General features: G+C 46.1%; 1 protein-coding gene across 14 annotated transcripts in view; it reads right to left on the reverse strand.

Annotated features, from left to right (window-relative positions):
- Positions 1-21,239, reverse strand: part of PLEKHA7 (pleckstrin homology domain containing A7) — a 214,422-nt gene that overhangs the window by 40,583 nt on the left and 152,600 nt on the right. For 13 of the 14 annotated variants that reach the window (XM_058546053.1, XM_058546054.1, XM_058546057.1 and 10 more), the window contains one exon: positions 8,163-8,633. The exons of the other annotated variant lie outside the window; for it this stretch is intronic. In XM_058546053.1, the coding sequence (XP_058402036.1) occupies positions 8,163-8,633 (471 nt within the window). The remainder of the gene's footprint in view (positions 1-8,162; positions 8,634-21,239) is intronic. 14 annotated transcript variants of the gene reach the window in all.

The raw sequence follows: 21,239 nt of genomic DNA on the forward strand, positions 1-21,239 counted from the left end.
CTCAGCACCAAGTTCTGGAGGTTCCTAAAGGAAGGGGCTGGCACAAGTTCCCTTCTCTTTCTCCTACTCTCGTCCATACACTGATTAATTACTCCCCCTCAGACAACTCTGAGACCTTCCTAACTAGTTTCCACGCTGTACACAGTCTACTGCTTGGATCCAATCACTCCTGCGCTCCAAAAATTTCAATGGCTCCCCGCTGCTCATGAAATAAAACCTAAACTCCTGTGCCTGGTACTCACAGCTCCCTAGCACCTGACCTCAACCCATCCTGTAGTCCTGCTGTTTTCTCACTGCTTCACTTACCAGGGCCAGGACTAGGCTGGGGCAAGCCAGGAGGCCAGGGCCCAGCATTTAAGGCGGCACTCCCGCTCAGGGATAGCCCTGCACTTGCTGAAGCCTGAGAGTGAGTCTCACCCAATCCCGCCCAGCCTCCTACACACCCGGGCAACTGCTCGCAGTGGAAAAAGCAGAGGCAGTCTGACCTGGGTTGAATCCTAGCCCTCCCATCCACCAGCTATGTGACCCCAGGCAGCTTCTCTGACTGCTTGGAGCCTCGGCTTCCTTATCTGTAACAGGAGGACATGTTACAGGCCTGCCTCATAAGGCTCTTCTGAGGAGTAAAGGAGACAAGTGAGAGAATGCGGCTCCGTGCCTGATGCACAGAAGGTGCTTCACTAGCCTCTCCTTATTCTCATAATGGATTGTTCTTCCCTCCCTGCCTGTATGGGCTCCCCTTGCCCAAGTCACCCAAATCTCACTCATTCTCCAGGACACTGTCCCACGCCCCTTCATGGAGGCCTTCTGCAAGGCTGCAGCCCTCAGGGTTCCTGCTCTGCTCCGACCTAGTTATTGTACGGTCTGTAACTTTTCCAAGGTTCTGAATTGATGTAACCTTTTCATACTTGCAAGACATCGCTTCCCCAGCCAAGCTGTAAATCCTTGAAGGGAAGGAACTGTATCTCACTTCTGCGATACTGTCCAGGGTCTGAGAAAGTCCTGATGTATAACTAGCCCTTCAACAAATACTCCCACACACAAGAGCTGGATATGACTGTGAAAACTACTACCAATCAGCCATCTTATTTTCTGAGAAGGAAGAAAAATTCAGAAAGGGGCAAAGTATGGAGTTTTATTAATCCTTAAAAGTCTAACCTGAGAGGCAGCATGATGTTGTAAAAAGAGAACAGGTTTTGGAGTCAGACAGGCCTTGGGTTGGAATCCTAACTCTGCCTTTATCTATCAATTTTTTCTAACAAACTTTATTATATAGTGCTTACCACGTGCCAGGCATTGTTCTAAGTCAGTACTAGTCAGAGTGTGGTCCACGGACCGCCAGCATTAGCACTACCTGGGAACTTTTTGGAAATGCAAGTTATCAGGCCCCTCCCCAGACCTGCCAATCAGAAACCCTGGGGGCCCAGCCACCTGTGTTTTAATAAGCCCTGCAGGTGGCTAACATTTGAGAAGTGCTGTTCTAACTGTTTTCAAACTCATCTCATTTAATCACTTCCTAGCTACAGGACCTTAGGTGTCACAAATGTCCTCACTCCTTACTATAAAACGAGGATACTAAGAACCACTTAGTAGATTGTTGTGAGGATTAGAAATAACTGTCATTCAAAAATGGTATCTTTCTTCTTCCTTTTTATCATTATCTTTGCAATTACAGGAGGTAATTTTAAGATCTTTTCAACCCAGACTTGTCCAGGGTGTCTGTCTAGGCTGCCTGCTTGCCACTAGGTGGCAGGGTTTGCTACTGATTTCCCAAAGTCAGAGGGGAATGTGTCAGTGCCTGAGTCCTCAAACAGCGGTGGTGGCAGTGGCACAAACCAGGTTGGGAGTTTCCCCAGGGAGTTCATGACTTTACTAATCCTTGTTCACTCTGCCTGAAGCAAAATGCAAACTTTGAAAAGCATGTCCTAACTGTGCTCCCACCGCACACCCCTTCCATCTGGCTCTGCAGGCCACTCTCGGTGCCTGCCTACAGTGTCTGGACAGTTAGAGGCCCACACAGGGCGGTACTCCGAAGCCCTCAGCTCGCCCTCTAGCCTGGGCCCTCTGCTTATGCACTGCCTGCCATCCCCCAGTGCTGGCCATTTGGGAGTGACCCCAAAGACCCCAGTGCAGCGGTGAGCCCAGGCTCCAGAGCCAAACCATGGTAACTAACTGATGGTGGAGGGAGGGACACAGGAAGGAGGGTTGTAAGATGAGGTAAAGACACCCCTGGGAGCAGGCAGGAGCTCCCAGAGCAGCTTTGTCCCTGATAGTAGATCCATTTCCTAGCCCCCAACTCCAGCCTTGCCCTAAATGAGGGCTCAAGGTCTCCTGCCCTCATACCCTGCTCTGTGGCTATGGGGCCTCCCTGTTCCAAAAGGCACCGAACAGGATATTCTGATATAGCCACCACAAAATGGTCATACTGAAATGTAAAATCAATTTTTATAACCAATCACTTATGCAGCAGACATTCATCACCCTGACTTCCATATCAACTGAGCTTCCACATCAATTGGACTTTCATTTTCTACTCTGTTCCTCACTGTAATATTTGAGTCCCTGACTCCACCCCAACCCCCACCTTTTTATTTCACAAGTATGCATTACTTTAAATACCAGGAAAAAAAAATGGAAGGCTAGAATTTCAAAACCATCTCTTAGAATGGGTTAAGATTCTCAGTGTATGTCAGTCTGTCCTCCACAAACCATCATTCTGAAGTTTAACGATGTGAAATATAATATATATCTCTAATAAAATACATATCTTGTGCAGTCTAGAGCCACGAATATGAGATCATATTACTGTTTAAATAACCCTCCTTCCAATATCTAACGTGCTCAATCTAATGAGTTCAGCACAGTATTAATCACACACAAAGCAGAAACATCCATCTTCTGTATTTTCACATGGCAGAGGTTCCTTCATTAAGCAGCCAGATCTACTTACTACTTGCCTGTAAGACATTACAAATATATCTTTAAGAAAAAAAACCCTCTGGGAATGCAAGATGCAGTCCTTTCAAGATACAAGTGAATGATCAGATATTGTACTTTGCTTACTGGGGGACTGATAGTCCCTTTCTTCTCAAAAGGCTAGTCTTCAAAGTCCTCACTTTTACTTTTCAGCCCACTGAGATCTTCCACCACTAGACCAAAATTCCTCTCGTCCTGCACCCAATGACCTTCAAGGCCAAGGAACTGTTTTCATCTGCAGGCTCAATGTCACCCTGACCCTTAGATAAGAATGGCTCAACCTCTATCTCACATCGAGGGACAGTCCAACGCCTTCCCCAACCACCTCTTATCTCCTTGCAGTTGACTTCTCGTCCTTTAGCTCCTCAATGTTCCCCCCACTTCTAAATACAGGCTGTGGTGTATAGCAGAGTAACCTAGGTTGATGGGCTGCCAGAAACAGTTATGTAGAGACATTTCACAACCAACAACTTATAACTGTATATCACTTGCACAGCTTTTGAAAGTCCTTTCTGCAACCCTGCCACAAAGGGTTTCTCACTGGCTGTGCCATCTTTCTACTTTCTTCCCATCTTCCCCTATTACTCTGCCTCCTGACCTAACTCTAAAATTCTAACTTTATTACAAAAGGCAATTCAGGTCTGCCCATCTAAGCCCATCAAGAAGCTTAGTAGAACCAAAGGCCTCAACGACTGAGCAAAAGAACAGCAGAGAGACCCTGAGGCTCCAGATTCTCCTTCAGTGGTGCCCAGCCTCCTCAGAAGGCACCAGCCCCAGGGGGTAGTCCTTATTTGCAACACCTCATGCTGCTGACTGGAATCCTTCCCGACGAAACTCCCCTCACCACTCTCTGGTTTTCCTCCTCCATCTCCTGCTAGGCTCCTTTATGGAGACTCTGCTTTTGCCCACCCCTTGGGCTGGAGATGCTCAGGGTTCTGTCTTTGGCCCTCTGCTATTGTTCACTCTCCGCTAGGGATTCTCAACCTTGGCTGCACATTAGAATTGCTGGAGGGAGGGGGGTGTTTTTAAAATTCCTGATGTCCAGGCTGCAACTCAGATCAATGGAATCAGATGTCTGGGCGTGGGACCCAGGCCTCAGTAAATGTCAAACCTCTCCAGGTGATTCACATACTGGTAATACCACGGGAGCCTTTAAAACACACTGATGCCTTGACCTCACCCCAGACCAATTAATCTAAATCCCCGGCAGGGCCTCAAATGATCTAATTGTGCAGCCAGGATTAAGAGCCACTGCTCTAAACAGTTCACTCTGGGTGATTTACTGTCAGGGCATCAGTTACCACCTCTAGGCATTGATTTCCAAACCTCTCTAACCTGAACCCACAGTTCCCATAACCTACTGGTCATCTTCAGCTGGCCACTCCACAGGTACCACATTCCTCTTCAAGCTCATTTCTCTCTCCTACGCTCACATCTTGTGCACGGCACCACATCTACCTATTAACCAAGCCAAACTTGAATGTTAATCTCAGCTCTACCTGTGGCCCTCCCCATCTTCCAGGCCTAGATAAATCAGTTCACCAAGTCCTAAATCTGCCCAGCCTCAACATCTATGTATGCTACCCATCCCCTCCTCACAATGCTCACCATCTTCAGTGCTTCTGTTTAGGTCTTCCTCGCCTCTGACCCAAACTATGACCACCATATACTTGATCATTTTCTCTTTCCAGGCTCTTTTCCTTCTAAACCATCTTCCATATTGTCACCAGAGCAAGGAGTTAACCTAAAACAGTAGTTCTCAGTGCTGATAAAGGGGTGGGGAAACAGAGACACTTTTGGTGGGGTATAAACTGAAACAACGTCTTTAGAGGGTAATTGTGTAATATCTATCAAAACTAAAACTGCATATATCCTTTGACCCAGTCATTCCACTTTAAGTAATCTGTCTTTCAAATACACTTGCACTTCTACACAAAGACAACTGGGCAAGTATATTCATTGTAGCACAGTTTGTAACAGCAAATGTTTGTAACTAACCTAATCGTCCATCAACAGGGAATGGGATAAAGATCACTGTAGATGCATACAATGGAGTACTCCACACCATTTCAAATTGATGATATATGTCTGTATGTGCTGATACGGAAAGACAGCCAAGATATATTAAAATATCTATCTACATCCATCCATAGATATTGATATATTAAGTGAAAAGGGCAAGGTGAACAACAGGGTTGTTTTTTTTTTTTTAACACAGTGGTTAGACTTTGGGGAGCAGAACTAGGTTTCTGAAATAAAATAGGAGAACCCTTATTTTCAATATTTACCTTTTGGTATTGTTTTGATTTTAACCTTGTGAGTGGATTACTGATTATTTGAGGGTACTAAGCAAAGGTAGATCTGCACACTTAGCTATGAATTTGGTGATGAATTAGTAATTGGTACAGAGAAAACTAAGCAAATTACAAGCATGAACATTATCAACACCAGAAAACAAAAAATTGTACAACAAATGAGATTTAATTACAGTACACTATATGGCCCAGCTGTGAATATTTATATTGTCAAATTAATGTAAAAACTGACCAGTGATCTAAACAAAAATTATGCTGTAACTATACTGTGAAGCTGGGATAAGGGCAAGTATGTCTGTTGAAAAGGAAGGTGGGGGGGATAAGAGACTAAAATCCTTACCCTCTAGAGTAGAATGTCAATAGATAGCTAAAACTGAAAACCAAGAAACAGCAGTATTTAAGTATCTTATTTGGAAATATAGAGGTAAACTGGGAAAACTACTAAAAAAATTGAAAGTAGTTGCTCAGAGGGGCTGAAATCAGGAGTAGGAATGGATGGGGGTCACACTACTTAAATCCTTAAACTATGTACGTACATTAACTTGAATAAAAAAGAATCTTAAAAACAAAGGTAACTAAAACTTCCATTCTCATTTGGGTGGGGTACATCAGAATAACCCGGGAGATTTCTTCCCATGTACAAAGACCTGCTGTATTATAACTGGGATGTGGTAAGGGCTGGCTAGTCTGAAAAATCTCCCTGGGTGATCCCGATGTCTTCTCCCTGACAATACCCTTCAAACCACTGTTCTAAATAATAGATAGTATCATGTCAGGCTCCAGTTTAAAGCCTATCAATGGCTTTCATAGGCCTTCAGGATTAAATCCAGTAGTGGGAATTACAGGCTCATCAGAGCCAAACCCCTGCCCTTCCTATCTGCCCCTCTTTCTGGTTTCTCCTGCTTTCACCTCCCCTAGCCAGCCCCATACTGACTTCAGTTCCTAAGAGTTGTTACATACACAAGGAAACAGCTAACTTATCATGATGAGCTTTTCTCGGACCACACTGTCTCCTCTGCTGCATTCCCCCTTCTGCTGCCAACCTTAAGTGCTGGGGTACCATTTATGTGCTGATTGCTCCCAAGTAGCATGTCCAGCCCAGACCTCAAACTTCAACACCACAATCCATATCCAACTGCCTACCTGACATCTCCCCTAGCATAGCTAATAGGTTTCCCAAACTCGTATGTCCAAAGTGGAAACTCTGATTTCCCCCCAAGCTTGTTCCTTAGCCTTCCCCATCTCGGCAACCACCCAACTGTTCAAGTCAAAATTCTAGGGATCATCGTTTTTCCTCCCTTTCTCTCATCCTGCATGTCCAATTCATTGACAAGCTTTACTTTTTCAACCTCCAAAATGTAACTCAAATCTATTTCTTTCTTTCTATTTCCACTATCCCCATCCTGGACGATTGCAGCCTCCTCCTAGGCTCTTATCGTCTTTGCGAATTATTAATCAGATCACATCACTTGCCAGCTTAAAACCTTCCAGTGGCTCCCCCATTGCTTGTTCAAATAAAATCCAAATTCCTTCCCTTGAAGTACGAGGACCTGCACGTTATAACCCCTGCCAGATTTCCAACCTCACTCAGCAGTAAGGTCACTCAGAACCACCTCCCAGGGGGTCTAGCCAGCCCAGCACCAAGAAAAGCAGCTTCCCTCCCCTGTGTCCCTAGGCAGTAGCTGTTTTCAGTAAGATACAAAATTTGAACAAACAGAATTGACACCTGGCCAGTCCCAGGCAGGAATGGGAAGGTTTCTTAGCTACAACACAAAAGGCCTTCCTTCTCCTGGTTTGTCCCACAACAAAGTCTACCAATTGCTTAGGGGGTTACCATTGTGATTTCTCCACCATCTACCCAAAAACTGCCCACCTGGACCAGATTAAAGAGGTTATGCAACCCACACATGCACACCACACACACACACACACACCTAAAAAGAGGCCTAGGCTATTCCCCTAGGAGCACTACTACCTCCAGAACCTACAGGTGGAAAGTCTGGGCCTCCCCAACTAGGGGGAATGAAGTGTGGCATTTTAAAACATGTTTATCAGGCCTGTCGCTGACTTGATCTGAGCTCTGGCACTGGCACATCCACTGAGGCCCCTCCAGCCCCGGGGGAGCTTTCTGAATGCAGCATGGCTTTGCTATCTCCTATCCAGTCAGTGATTTGTTCTTGAAGCCTGAGGATGGCAAGGGGGATTAACTGTCTTCACAATGAAGACAAAATACAGTGGCTTCTGGGGACAATGGGGAAGCCAGGTTACCCTGAATTCTTCATGTTCACAAATGTGTCCTAATTAATCTAAAATTATAATAAAATACAGGGCTTTGCAAATAGCAAGAGATGCATGCCCTCTAAAAAATTAGAAACCGCTTCTTGAAGGGATGGGTATGCTGAAGCCCAATGTCAACGGTGTTGAAGCACTTCTCTATGTGCCTGAAATTAAAAATGGAGCTGTATTTACTCTAGTTTCTACAAGTATTTCCTGAATGCAGGGGAGCAGCAGCACAGGAGGAGATCAGTTACTATCTACTACTGCCTGTTTCAAGGCGCGCTCTCTGGGGAACGGAGAGGCGCCTTAACATAATCTCATGTGGGCTTGGGAGGCTCACAGACCCAGTGTGAACTGTGGCCTGGCCACTCACCTGTGTGCCCTGGGCAGGTTCCTTCACTTCTCTGAGCCCCACTTCCTTTGTCTATAAATTGAGGATATCACCCCTCCTTGCAGGGTGGTTACAGGCATTTATGGAGATAATGGAGGTAAAGAGTTTAAGGCCGGCATTTGCCCAGGACGTGCTGGGTAAATGATAGTTACTGCTATTACGTTATTATACTCAGTAGTAGCAGCGATCCTGAGTCTATTACTGACCTTCTGCCGTCCCCCTTCTGGGCCTTTGCCCACTGCTCCACTTGGGCCAGGCTGCTCTTCCTCTGGCTGTGCTTTTCAGGGTTGGTCCTGGGAGGAAAGGCCCGCTGGTACCCGCCAGTCCCGTTCTGCTCTCCTGGGCCATATGCGGGCGGCAGCACACCGTTCTTCTCCGCCCGCTGGGGCTGTGCCTGCTGGCCTCTCGGGCCACCAGGTAAATCCACGAACAAGGCGTCCTCCTCGGCTGGTGAGTATGGGGACCTGGCCTTGCTGCTGTCCCGCTTGCCCTCCCGTGGGTCCCTCTGGGAACGGTACCGCTCTTCCTCTTGCTCCCGCCTCTCGAAGCCGAAGGAGTCCTCTTGGCCACGATGAGGACAATCCCTCGCATGTCCAGGTCCCACGCGGCCACATTCACGACAGGACTCTGCATGGTTGACCTGGGGGACTGCCTGCCGCTCCACCTTCTCCACTTCCCTGCAATGACAGCAGCACATTCAGCCCATTCCAGACAGCACCGCTGGCTGCCCAGACTCCCAGTGAACACACTTTACACTCAAATTACCTCCAGGCCTTTGCACAGGCTGTTCCTTCTGCCTGGAACACCTTTCATGCCTGGTCCCTCACTCTGCCTGCCTAACTTCTACTCCTTTGGGATCTGGCTTAAATGTCACCTCCTCCAGGAAGCCACTCCAGACACACACCCCCAGTCTAGATCAGGACCTTCGCTAACTCCCCTGTCACACTAATCACACTGGACCATAATTGCATTTTCACTCCTCTGGCTCCCAAGTAGACTATGAGCTCCTTCAGGCTGAAGGTCCACCTGGCTGATCATCGTATGCCTAGAGCTGTGCAATGACTGGTACAGAACAGGTGCTCTATAAATACTACTGAATGAATAAATGATGCCTGTGACATTCTCAAGCCTTTCCCTTGTGCTGTGTGTCTATATGTCTGTCTGATGCAGTCTGGCTTGGATAGAAGGCCCCTGAGCCCAGGGCCTGCCCCACTGACATCCAGCACAGCCCAAAGTACAACTGGCAGCATAATGAACATTCTTTAAAGACGGGAAGTAGAGAAGAGGCATCTCTTTATATGCCCACTTATCTATCTCGTCAGGGAACTGCTCAAACAGGACCCCACGAGAACACTCACTACCAACAGTTCTATAAAGAATTATTAGCCAGATTTTAGACATAAGGAAACTGAGGCACAGAGAAGATAAATGCCTGAGACCACACTGCTGGAAAAGAGTGGAGCCAGGGCTTAATCCCAGGTAGACCGCAGAGGCCATGTGCCTGAGCCGCTGCTCTCCACTACCTCTCCATGCGCGTGTCCACGGCCTATACACATGCACACCTGGAAATTGTAAGGGAGAATGGGGTGGGCGGGTGAGAGGTCAGGGTGTGAACTGAGGCTGGAGGAAGGGCTTCTGGAGCAGACAAGGAGTCCTCTTTCACAGCCCGTCTCCCACTGTAAGGTGCCTTTCTCCTCAGCTCCTTGGGGCAGGGTCCCAGTTACATCTGCATCCCCACTACCTGGTACCACAGACACAGCAGCGGCTCACAAGCTTTGCAGAATTTTGATTGGGGAAGCAGAGAACATACCCTAGTCCAACTGGACCAGAAAAATGTCAGGGACCCTTAAACAGGGCAGCTAGTCTACTTGTACTCCTTGGTAAAAAGTCCTGGCCTTGAGCTCCATCACTCCTTGAAAAGGCCATGCCAGAGCGTTCCCCATTTCAACACAAGAGCATAACGGAAATGCCCCGGCATTTACATCTCAGTGGCCAGAGCCCAGGTGTCCTTGCAACAACCTCAGAACCCCAGCTACCAATAATCAGCACCGATTCAGGGCAGAATCAACCCAGTCTGGGATAGTTAGAATCTCAATATAAAGTGCAACTACAACCCCTAACACAGAGTCTGCTTCTTTGGCCTTAACTTAAGCATGGAGAACTGAGAAAGGCAATCTCATTGTCCATGTACTCATCCTTTTCCATGAAAATTCAAAGCTTTGTGAAAAAATGCTTCTTTGGACCTCCTTTTATCCATCACTAGGGGACATCTTTCCCCCACACCTGCCACCCCTTCTTCTGGTAACAGTGTTTCAATTTTCATTTGGGGATCACCCTCCCTCACTGTCAGTCCATGTGGTTTGGGTGCTGCTGACTCTACTAGTCCCTGTCCAGCTGAGGCTCCAAAGTCTTAGCAACTGGTTCAGGGGTTGACACATGACTCAATCAGAGTCTGCCCTGGGACTTTGGTTGGAGCTGGACTTGAGCTGCTGGAACTCGGTGGGAAGCAGCTGTTTGAGAATGAAGCCAACACCAAGGAAAGCAGATGGAGAGAAACAGAATCCTAAAGACTTGGCCCAAGGTCCTAGATTTAGCCACACCTAAACCAGACATATCCTTGGACTTTTGCATTGTGAACCAATAAATTCTCTTTCTCACTTAAGCTCGTTTCCGTTTGGCCTTTGTTACTTATAGTGGAAGGAGTCCCATTACATCATTATATAATGACTTACTTAGATGGCGATCTCTGAGGGCCCTTCCATTCCTAATGTTCAGTAGGTCTATAAGCTCCAGTAGTAGGAACATATGGAAAATATTCAGAGGCCTATATTTTAAGAAAAAGCAATTCTTACTGTAAGTTATAAAGGGACAACTCTCTTCCACAATGTGCACATTATAGGTTTTAACTCTTGTCTTTCCTTTTGTCCTTTAATCCTCCGTAACCACGTCACTATAAACCCAACCAGTAGCCTTCAAGTTGCCTAAGCTGGCTTTATCTTCTTTACTGTTTCTCAAATCCAGGAAACCAACCATGAGGGATGTGCTAAGGCCACTACCTAGAAGACTCAAGCTCTGTCTGCCCTCTGAGTCACATCCCGGCCAAGTCACTGAAGCTTTATAACCTGGTTCCTCCAACTGTGAGACCTAAGTAACTGTACCTCCTTGCTAGTCCCACCCTGGAGATAAATAGCACTTTTGTCATAAAAGCCAGGTAGTGAAACATATGCCACCCACATGTATGACATTAGAACTGAAGGGAAAAGGGCTTCGTCAACTCCAGGACCCAGGGACTGTTGTACAATGTCTCAGCCCAACCAACTGCAACGGGGATTGTTCTTTCTTCACCAATCAATCTCCATGCATTGACTGAGCACCTATATGTCCCCATGGGATGAGCACCTGGGGCTAAAAGAAAGTAGAGGAGAAAACAGCCTCTGCCATCAAAGCCAGATGACACTAAAACCCAGGTTAATCATGGTAACCATGTTTAATAGCATTCTCATAAACTGAGCCCAAATCATGGATTTTGCCAGTCTTTTTAAACCCTGGAGCTAACTTAGAACTATAAATCTTAGTCCTTACTGTGTGTGTACATATGAGTGTACACACCACCATATATACCAGTACCCTTTGCAAATAAAGTTGATAGAGAATGATAAACCCCTTTCTCAGATTAACCCCAGCATTTACTGCAAAACAAACCTTTAGAGGGTGGCTAAAAGAATGGTACCTGCTTGCCACCTGGAGCTTTCTAGGCCCTAAGACTTGGGGCTATGAACAGCTCCTATTCCCAAGGCTGCTGGAACTTACAGAAGATGACTTTGTGCCCAAAATGTTCAGGCTGTGGCTGCAGGTAAGCAAGGGGAAGGTTATGTTTCTGACTCCTCCACTGTACCTGACTGAACCATTTAACTTACTAAGTTATGAGATTTAAGGCAAAAATGTTTTCCAGTTTTCTCCCTGTCTCCTTGCATTACCAACAATCTAACACACGACTTCTCAAATCAGGAGACCTGTCACAAAATGGATCTGCAATGCTCGATTTAGCACAATGGTGGGAAAGGATGAAGCACCCCTCGGCTGTCAATGACTGTGTCATTCAGGAAGTTGGCTGTGCAGGGCGTAGATGTTTAGCTAAGACGACACAAGCCTTTCCTATGCAGGTCATTACTGTCATCATGATCACCTATAATCAGTAACTGCTCAGAAATGCAGGGAATTCCTGACATTCAGTGACCATTTTGGCCATATGTGCCACTTCTCAAACATGACAAACCCAGAAGGTGTAGGATTTAGAGCCAGTCAGACCTGGATTCAAGACCTGGCTCCAGCACATAAAAGCTGGGTGACCTTGGGCAAGTCCCTGACCTCTATGGTCTCATCTGCAAAGTGGGGGCAACAGCCCCCGCCTCTTCAGGTTGTTATGAGGATTAAAGGAGACAATGCACAGAAAGAGCCCAGCACCACGTCTGGTACACAGTACACCCTCAAATACAAAGGCATTAACTCCCAATATCTATTCTCTCCTTCTTTCTTGCCCCAATTTTTTCAAAGCAGCAGTGTACCCAGCAAAAAATTTACCTTTTCCAAGCTCCCTTGGAGCTGAGGGTGATCATGTGACATAGATCTGGCCAATAAGATATATGCAGAAATTGCTGGGTGGGTCTTCCAGGAGAGTCTTTAGAAGAAAGCATGCTTAGCCGGCTTAGCTAACCCTTCCCTTCTTTCTGCCTGGAATTCAGACTCTATGGTAGATTGCAAGGTGACAAAAATGAGGATGAAAGCCACCTGCTAAAACCTGGGTAGAAAGTGAGAAAGAGCATGGGTCCCTGATGGCCTCATGGAGCTACTATACCAGCCTGACCTCTGGATCCCTGTTATGTGAGAAAACCAAAACCCAACTGATTATGCCGTCCCAAATTGGGTTGTTCTATTACAGCAACCAAGCGCAATCCCTAACTGACACAAGGGGCTAAACTTACTATTAGCAGGGTTGGGCCCTCCGTTTTCAGCACCTCACAGCAATGCTATGTATCTGCTTAGAGCAAATTCTCCGTTTCCCCTGCAAGTGGGAAAAGCACACATCTCAGAGCAGGGATCCTTCTCTCTTACTCCTTTTCTTCACAAGAACTTGGAAGTTAACAGATCATACCAAGCAACTGTGCACAGACGATTAATTTATTCTGCCTCCAAACCTTTTATCTCACTAGGAAAAAAGGAATAATATTTCCCTCTATCTTAATGCTAAACACACACACACACACCACACACATTAAATGTCATTCAACGCCTCGGGTAGGAAGAGGAATGACAGCTTGTAGGGGCTTGGCTGGATCTTGGTCCTGTTGGTGGATACTGCCTTTCTGCGGCAGTCCCACTGGAGAATCCCTTCCTACTCATCAGACCTAAATGCCCAAACCAGCAGCCAAGAACAAGGGCCAGGCCACAGATATTCCTGGAGAGTTTGGTCTGAGCTGGGCAGGTGGCAGAAATCCTGCCCTGGGAAACCAGCTCAGCCTGTGCTGACAGATGCTGAGTCCTGAGCACTGAGCGTGGGCTCAGGAGGACAGTGGGCGCAAAAACCAGAACCCACCCTGGACATAGTCCATAGATTTGTACAAAAGGCTGAAGAGGAAGAGACCCTAAGTACCTAGGGAGCCCTAAGGCAGGCGTGCCTGCTTGAATTAGTTCCTAGCATCTGAGGAAGAAAATGGATGGAGAGCAACGGAGACAGCAGTGGGTTTCTTCTGTTCCCCAGAGTTAAATAGGACACTTCCTCTGGGATACGGAAAGCGATCTGCTACCTTTCATGCTCTGCTCTAAAGGAACAATAGAGGGCCTGACAGCCCTGAAGACACACTCTCCAAGTCTCCAGGCTGTCCTCCTCCAGAGAAGAGCAAGGCTGAAGAATAAATCAAACAGCAGCCTGCCAAGCTGAGGTGCCTCTTGCCTCAGTGGAATGGCTATTGGCAGACTCCCCTATGAAGTTTTAAGCATTTAAGGACAAACCAAAGAAGAAAGGAAAGACATTCAGTGGCTGCCAGGCGTCCTCACTGTTCACTCCTGCCTGGAGAATCCTTCCCTCTCCCTCCTACCTGAGCAAGTCATGCTCAACTGCCACAGTTCAACCTGAGGCAGTCTGCAGTTCCAGCACACGCCAAGCTCACTCACTTTCCATCTCCCTATGGCAGTCACAGCTCTGGGTCATTCACTTTGTGTGGACAATGCTTAGTTATTATTACCATAGGCTGGGTCCTACTGTGTGCCAGGAACTTGACATAGACCATCTCTAATCCCTCCAACCATCCTGTAAGGTCAGTACTGTCAGGCCCAGATTGGCTGAGGGCACTCACCTGAGTAGCAGATTACTTACAATAAATTACCTCTACTGAAGGCTAGGGACGATGGCAGCAACAGCCCTCACTGACCGAGCACTCACCAAATGCAAAACCCTGAGCTAAGCACGTTAAATATGTTACCTTTTCTTATCATCCCACAAACCCACAAAGCTAGAGATACTATTATTCTTTCATTACAGGTAATGAGGGTGAAGCTCAGAGAGGTTAACCAACTTGCCTTGGATCACGTGACCAGTGACATAAACAGGACTTGAACCCCAACTGATCTGACTCCAAAGCTCTGCACCTGGCTGAAAACATGCCTATAAATTACGTCTGCTGAGGGTCCAAGGGGCTTGTCCAACCTCAGGTGTTCCTGCAACACTTTACCCAAACTGGTCAGGGTTTGGAAGGCCAAATATTTAGTTCTCTGAAGAGGGTGCGGATAGCCAGAAATGTACAGGCCATTTCTGAACAGGCTGATTCCCCCACGCCAATCCCACCACAATGCTCACATGGCTCTTGGGCATCCCTAGTCCTTATCTGAACATCTGACAGGCAGAGGTTTTATAGCTATTTTGTTAATCCATCCATCCATCTACCCACCTGTCCAGCCAGCCAAACATCCATGCACTCTTCCATTGACTGAACGATTCCCACGTGCCAGGCACTGTTCTTATGTTCAAGGAGCTTACAGTCTAGCAGAGGTCACAATGAGAAAGCAGCCAACATACGTTTAACGTGAAAGTTCAATGCATAAGGAATGACAGTGTGCTACAAGGAGGGGCATCCAACACTCTGAGGGCCAAGGAAGGAGGAAATTACATCTAGGCTCAGACCTGAAGGATACGCTGAAGGTGTGCTAATAAGGGTGGGGGCCGAGGGGAGCAAGGCCCAGGGGATCCTGGTGCCTCATGAGATGACCTCTATCTACCTCCCAGGTCTCATCACAGCCTATTCTCTCCCTACTCTCCTTGATTCAGCCACACTCCCTAGCTTTCCAACCAAGCTCATTCTTGCCTCAGGGTGAGAGCCGTTCTTTCTGCCTAGAACACTCTTCCTCAAAGTTTTGCATATGTGACTTTCTTGTATCAATCAGGCCTCACCTCCACATCGTCCCCATAGAGGCCTTGCCTGACCACCCAAACAAAAATGGCTACTCCCCCGCCCCTCGTCCCTATCACATCACCCTATTTTACTGCCTTCATGCATAAACCATGACAGAAAATCGTTGTTGATTTGTTTGTCTGTTTACAGTCTGTCTCCCCCACCCCCACCCATGAATGCATGGAACTTTGCCTCTTTCTTTCAATAACGCAGTATTTCTCAGAATCTTTAACAGTGTCTGATGTACAATATACCCTCAACAAATATTTGTAGAATAAAAGACTAAATGGATGAATGCATAAACAAATGCACCCAATTCAAGAAGTTCAGTATGGTTGGGGCATAGAGAATGGGAAATAGCAAAAGTCTGTAGGGACCAGACCCATGCAGTGTTCAAAAGCCCTGCTAAGGAAACTGGATTTTACTCTGAAGGTTACTAAAGTATAAGTTCCTTCAGTCCTAAGACAGGACTATGGAGACACCAGAGACCAGAGAGGTTTGGAAACTGAGAGAAAAGACAAGCTGTCTTCCAATAGGCCCTCCCATCTGAGTCGCTTGTCAGTTGTGTGAGTTATAAAAGCAAACTGACCTCCTTGCTTAGTGCTTTAGCTTGTTAGAGGACAAGGCACCCTCTGACAAGAGAGAAAAAGCAGTCCAACGGGAGGAGTTCGGAAGACAGATTTCAAGGAGGCTGTAGGGAATCAAAAACCGGAGTGTCAAGTCTTGGCAAGTGGAAGAACATGGAAACGGGGGGGAAGAAACTGAGATCAGGAGGAGGTAGAGCAGCCTCTGGCAGCAGTGCTTGGTGCCCCTCACAGTGTGTGGGGTCTCAGGAACACCTGAATGAATGTCTATCTAGGGACCCTGAGGCCTGTATAGGAAACAAGAGGACAAAGGGAGGAGGTGCAGCGAGGGCACTCCGCTCTGCTCCTGGGTCAGAGCAATGACGGAGGAAGAGGCTGGAGGAGGAGGGCGTGAAGAGCATGCTGAGGGACGGTGCTGCAGGGAGCCTGGGTTGTTGAACCACAACTCACACTGCTAGGGGATGGGCACATCCTGGCAAGGGAGAGGGTGTAATTTGCTCACAGGAGACTCATCATCAATGTGATCCAGAGGATTAAAGATGAAACTGGAAGAGTGTAAAGAAAAAAGAGCCAATGATACTGTTAAATCAAACCCCATGGAAGCTACCATATCTGATATCGAATATCTACTATGTCTTAGGCATCATGCTAAGAAAGCACTTTATATATTCAATTTATTTTTTTTATAAATACTTTTATTTTTTATTTTTTGGGGGGTGAGGAAGATCGGCCCTGAGCTAAAATCTGTTGCCAATCTTCCTCTTTTTGCTTGAGGAAGATGGTCCCTGAGCTAACACCCATGCCAATCTTTCTCTATTTTGTATATGGGATGTCACCACAGCATGGCTTGATGAGCGGTGTGTAGGTCCGCACCCAGCATTCAAATCTGCGAACCCCAGGCCACCGAAGCAGAGCACGCGAACTTAACCACTATGCCACTGGGCTGGCCCCTATATTCAATTTATTTAATACTTGTAACAACCCTACGAACTAAGAAAAATCGAGGTTTAAAAAGGGTATCTATGGGCCGGCCCAGTGGCACAAGCAGTTAAGTGCGCATGCTCCACTGTGGCGGCCTGGGGTTCGCCGGTTCAGATCCCGGGCGCACACTGACGCACTGCTTGGCAAGCCATGCTGTGGCGGCATCCCATATAAAGTGTAGGAAGGTGGGCACGGAGATTAGCCCAGGGCCAGTCTTCCTCAGCAAAAAAAAAAAAGAGGAGGATTGGCAGATGTTAGCTCAGGGCTGATCTTCCTCACACACACAAAAAAAGCATACCTAAAGCACACCTAATTTGCATAAGTGACACAGCTAGAGCTGGGATTTGAACCCAGGTCTATCTGGCTTCAGAGACTAAGCTCTGGAAAGAGATACCTAAGGTATAAGAAACTGATATGGCAGGAAGTGAGGTGTGAATCAGCTGCCTGGACATTGGTTGTTTGCACTTCCTTTATCCCATCCCAACAAGCTCTTTCTCCTTCTTCTGCCCATAGCCCTAACATTCACTTGGACATCCACCCCAGCTCACTCTCAGTCCCCGTGGTCTTCTCAGAAGTGAAGCATGTATCCCAGGCCTGTGCCAATCAGCATGTGCATTCTCTAGCCACATGGTTTGGGGTATAAACGTGATCAACGCCTCTCTAAACAGCATGGATCTCAGAGCTTCTGGACAAGACTCTGGCTCTTTCCTCCTGGACTTTAACCTGGATGACATGAGTCCAGGGCTACTGCAGCTATCTTGCCACCAAATCCTAGATCTGCCAAGGACCTCCACATGGAGTTCAAGAACGAATCCAACCCAGAGGTGGGCAGAGCCCAGAGCCTGAGAGAATGTCTTGTAATCATACTGTCTGAGCCTTGAACCCGGCAGTTTCTAAAGCTAGATCTATCCTGAACTTTTCAGTGACATGAACCAATAAATTCCCCCGTTTTTAAGGTAACTTTGTCTGCATTTTCTGTTACGTGCAGTCTGGAGTCCTAATACGCCACATTCATAAAGAAAGCATCTGCCTGTATGAATAAGAATAGAAGCTTCCGGGTGAGAATCACGGAGGGGAGAGAACGAAGCGCTACTATTGGGGCCACCCACTTAACAGAGATGGAGGTTTTCCAATGCAGATCACCAAACTGGAGGAGAGGCAAGATTCAGCCCTGCCTGACAAGTAATTCCAACTAACCAAATGTCTGAACATCTTATTCTGGAAAAACAGAACATTTAATAAGTCTGGATTTGCTTGGCTGACAATTTCATCTCTCAGAAAGTTGAGAGGAAATGCTATTCTGCCTTTATTCTGAGTCAGAAGGTAGAACAATTTGTTTTTTCTTTAAAGGAAGGAACCTTGGGCAAACATGATTATGGGATTTAACAAGTTTATTAAGAGCATAATAATAAGAAATTTTTAAAGTTCAGAAAAAATTTAGGGACAATACAATGTCCTGAGACCCAACAAGAGACAGCAGCCCAATAGACAAAGGTTGGAGCCCTTCCAAGACCAAAATATGATGGTTAATTACAAAATCTTCAGGTAGGAAAAAGTAAAAAATATCCAAATCTCAGCAAATTAATGCTGAATGGTTCAAGGCAGACATCACTTATCAATCATACCACTTTTTCCTGTTAAGCCCAATCTCCTTCTCAAGTTATCTCTGACCCAGTGCCCCAGTCAGCCACGATGAATTGAGCAAAGTTGGGACACAAGAATGAACCCATTTGCCATTGCTGGTCTAAAGAAACCAGTGTAACAGCACAGGGAGCTCTCAGAGCTCAAGTTATAAACGACATGCACAAGAGCTGGAAGCTGGGACACAAAATCAAGCACAAATCCTCAGCGGAATGGGCCTCACGAATGATGGCAAGAAGGGTCAAGTCCTGAAGGAGCTGAGGTTTGTTTATTTAAAGCAAAGCAAAACAAAAACAAACTTTCTATTTTTCTAATATTAAAATAAAGGAGGGGAGGGCTTTAAAAAGCTATGAGACACAGGTATCTCTGCTTGGAGAAGATGACACAGCATAAATAAAGCTCAATTCTTCAGCTTCTGGATTTAGTTCCATATCTTCATCAAGAAGAATGCTTCACCATGAAAAGGAGAACAACCTTGGTTAAGAGACACCAAGTCCAAGATGGGGAAGAAGATGAGAAAGGCTCAGCCTCCTGCAGCTAAGCTCTAGGCCCAGCTGTCAGCACTCTAGGGCCGTACAGGAACTTGGAGATGGGCTCAAGAAACCTCCTGAATGATCTCTAAGAAATCAGAGAAAACAGGAAAAAGGCCAGGATACTAGAGACTGGCAAACAGCATTCTGATTTTCAAAAGAGGAGAAAAACAGATTCCATCAACCACAAGACTGGAGAGCCTACCACCAACCTCTGCAAGAGGCTGAGCTGCATTCTTAACTGGGCAAATTGCAGAACACGGAGGAAAGGAAGCACTGAGGAAAGGCAAACAGCTCAGTAGAAAAACTGAGTGGAGGATGGAGACAGGCAATTCCCTGAAGAGGAAATACAAGTGGCCAGTAAATACAAAAGATCCCCACCATTGTGGAAATACACATTAAAACAACCAGACGCTATTTATCTATGCAGCAGCTCAGCAGAAATTAAAAGGATTGATAGCATCAACTGTTGGCAAAGATGTGGGGAAATGAGCACTCTCACTGGTGGAATATACAGCTTTCTTTAAAGTGCAATTTGGTGGTACTGATTAAAATTAAAAATGCATTGTATTTTGACCCAGCAATCTGAAAGACTCATATATGCAGAGGCTTGTAGAAGGATTTTCAATTACAGGACTATTTATAACAGTAAAAGATTAGAAAATAAAAATCTACGCAAGGTTTGTCACATGCTTAAATACATAATGGTACATCTACTCTATGAAATACCATAGAGTCAAAGATAGTCAATCCATATACACTGACATAGAGTGCTTTTCAAGATGTTATTATTCACACTTTAAAAAAGCACAAAAGAGGGGCCAGCCCAGCGGTGTAGTGGTTGGGTTTGTGCACTCTGCTTCGGCGGCCCAGGGTTCGTGGTTTCGGATCCTGGGTGTGGTCCTGTGCACTGCTTATCAAGCCATGCTGTGGCAGGCGTTCCACATATAAAGTAGAGGAGGATGGGCACAGATGTTAGCCCAGGGCCTATCTTCCTCAGCAAAAAGAGTAGGATTGCCAACAGATGTTAGCTCAGGGCTAATCTTCCTCACCAAAAAAAAAAAAAAAAAAAGCACAAAAGAAACCTCTATATTTCCATAAAGTGCATATATGTATATAAATGAATAGGAAATAGTTTAAAAGGATCCCCATTAGCCTGATAACAGATAACAGAGATTACCCTGGGAAGGTGATTAAGGACACCTTTGTCTTTACTTTTTGCATTTTTTATAATAAGAATGTCTTTATTGTATAATTAAATAAACACACATTTTTTAAAGAAGGAAAAACAAAGACTAGGAATGGTGAGTATTAGGGACCAGCATGTGCACTAGAAGCAAGACGGTGTCAAACCTGCCCAGTTTCCTTCTCCTGGGATGATGAAGGAAATGACAGTCACAATGAACAGAGTGCCCACAGGCTAAAGGCACAGGCTTTCATGTCATTATCATGGACACGATAGGAAAATTCAGGCTGGATGACAATGCTAGGAGGTAGAGTCGAACTTGACTGAATACCTGTAGTTAGGAGTTATTGATTCAGGGCCCATGTGGAAGCTGCCAGGACAGTTTTTGGTCCTGTCTTGTCTTCAATCTCTTACTCACTCACTTAACAGACATTTGAGAGCTTACCATGTGTCAGATGTTGTGCAGAAGATACAAAGACAGTCCCTGCCTGAAGCCTAGGATACTGAAAAGTAGACAGAAGGAGAGGGGAAAAAAAAAAACCAGCGTGACAAATGCTTGACTGAGGTGTTATAGAGGGCAGGGCCAGCCCCCAATCTGGCCTCTTAAAGGAGGTCACTATCTATACTGAAGGTCTGCTCGCCTCAAGAAAGACAGCATGCAGCTACAAAGTACCACTAATACCAAAAATCACACACACATTCCCTGAGAAGGGAAAGGCTGACAAGCTAAAACACACCATGTGAAATTCAATGGCAATCACAGAAAAATCCTGCCTTTAGGTGGCTGGAGAATATCCTTTTGTTTTGAGGCCTCACTAAAAGACCATTGCCCAAGAGGCTTCTAAGCAGAGCAAGGGTGTCCAGATAGTGAAGAATAGGGCCCATGTCAGATGAAGACTGGCTAAAGGCACACCCT

Source organism: Diceros bicornis, chromosome 7 (assembly GCF_020826845.1).
Source record: "Diceros bicornis minor isolate mBicDic1 chromosome 7, mDicBic1.mat.cur, whole genome shotgun sequence".
Taxonomy (NCBI): Eukaryota; Metazoa; Chordata; class Mammalia; order Perissodactyla; family Rhinocerotidae; genus Diceros; species Diceros bicornis.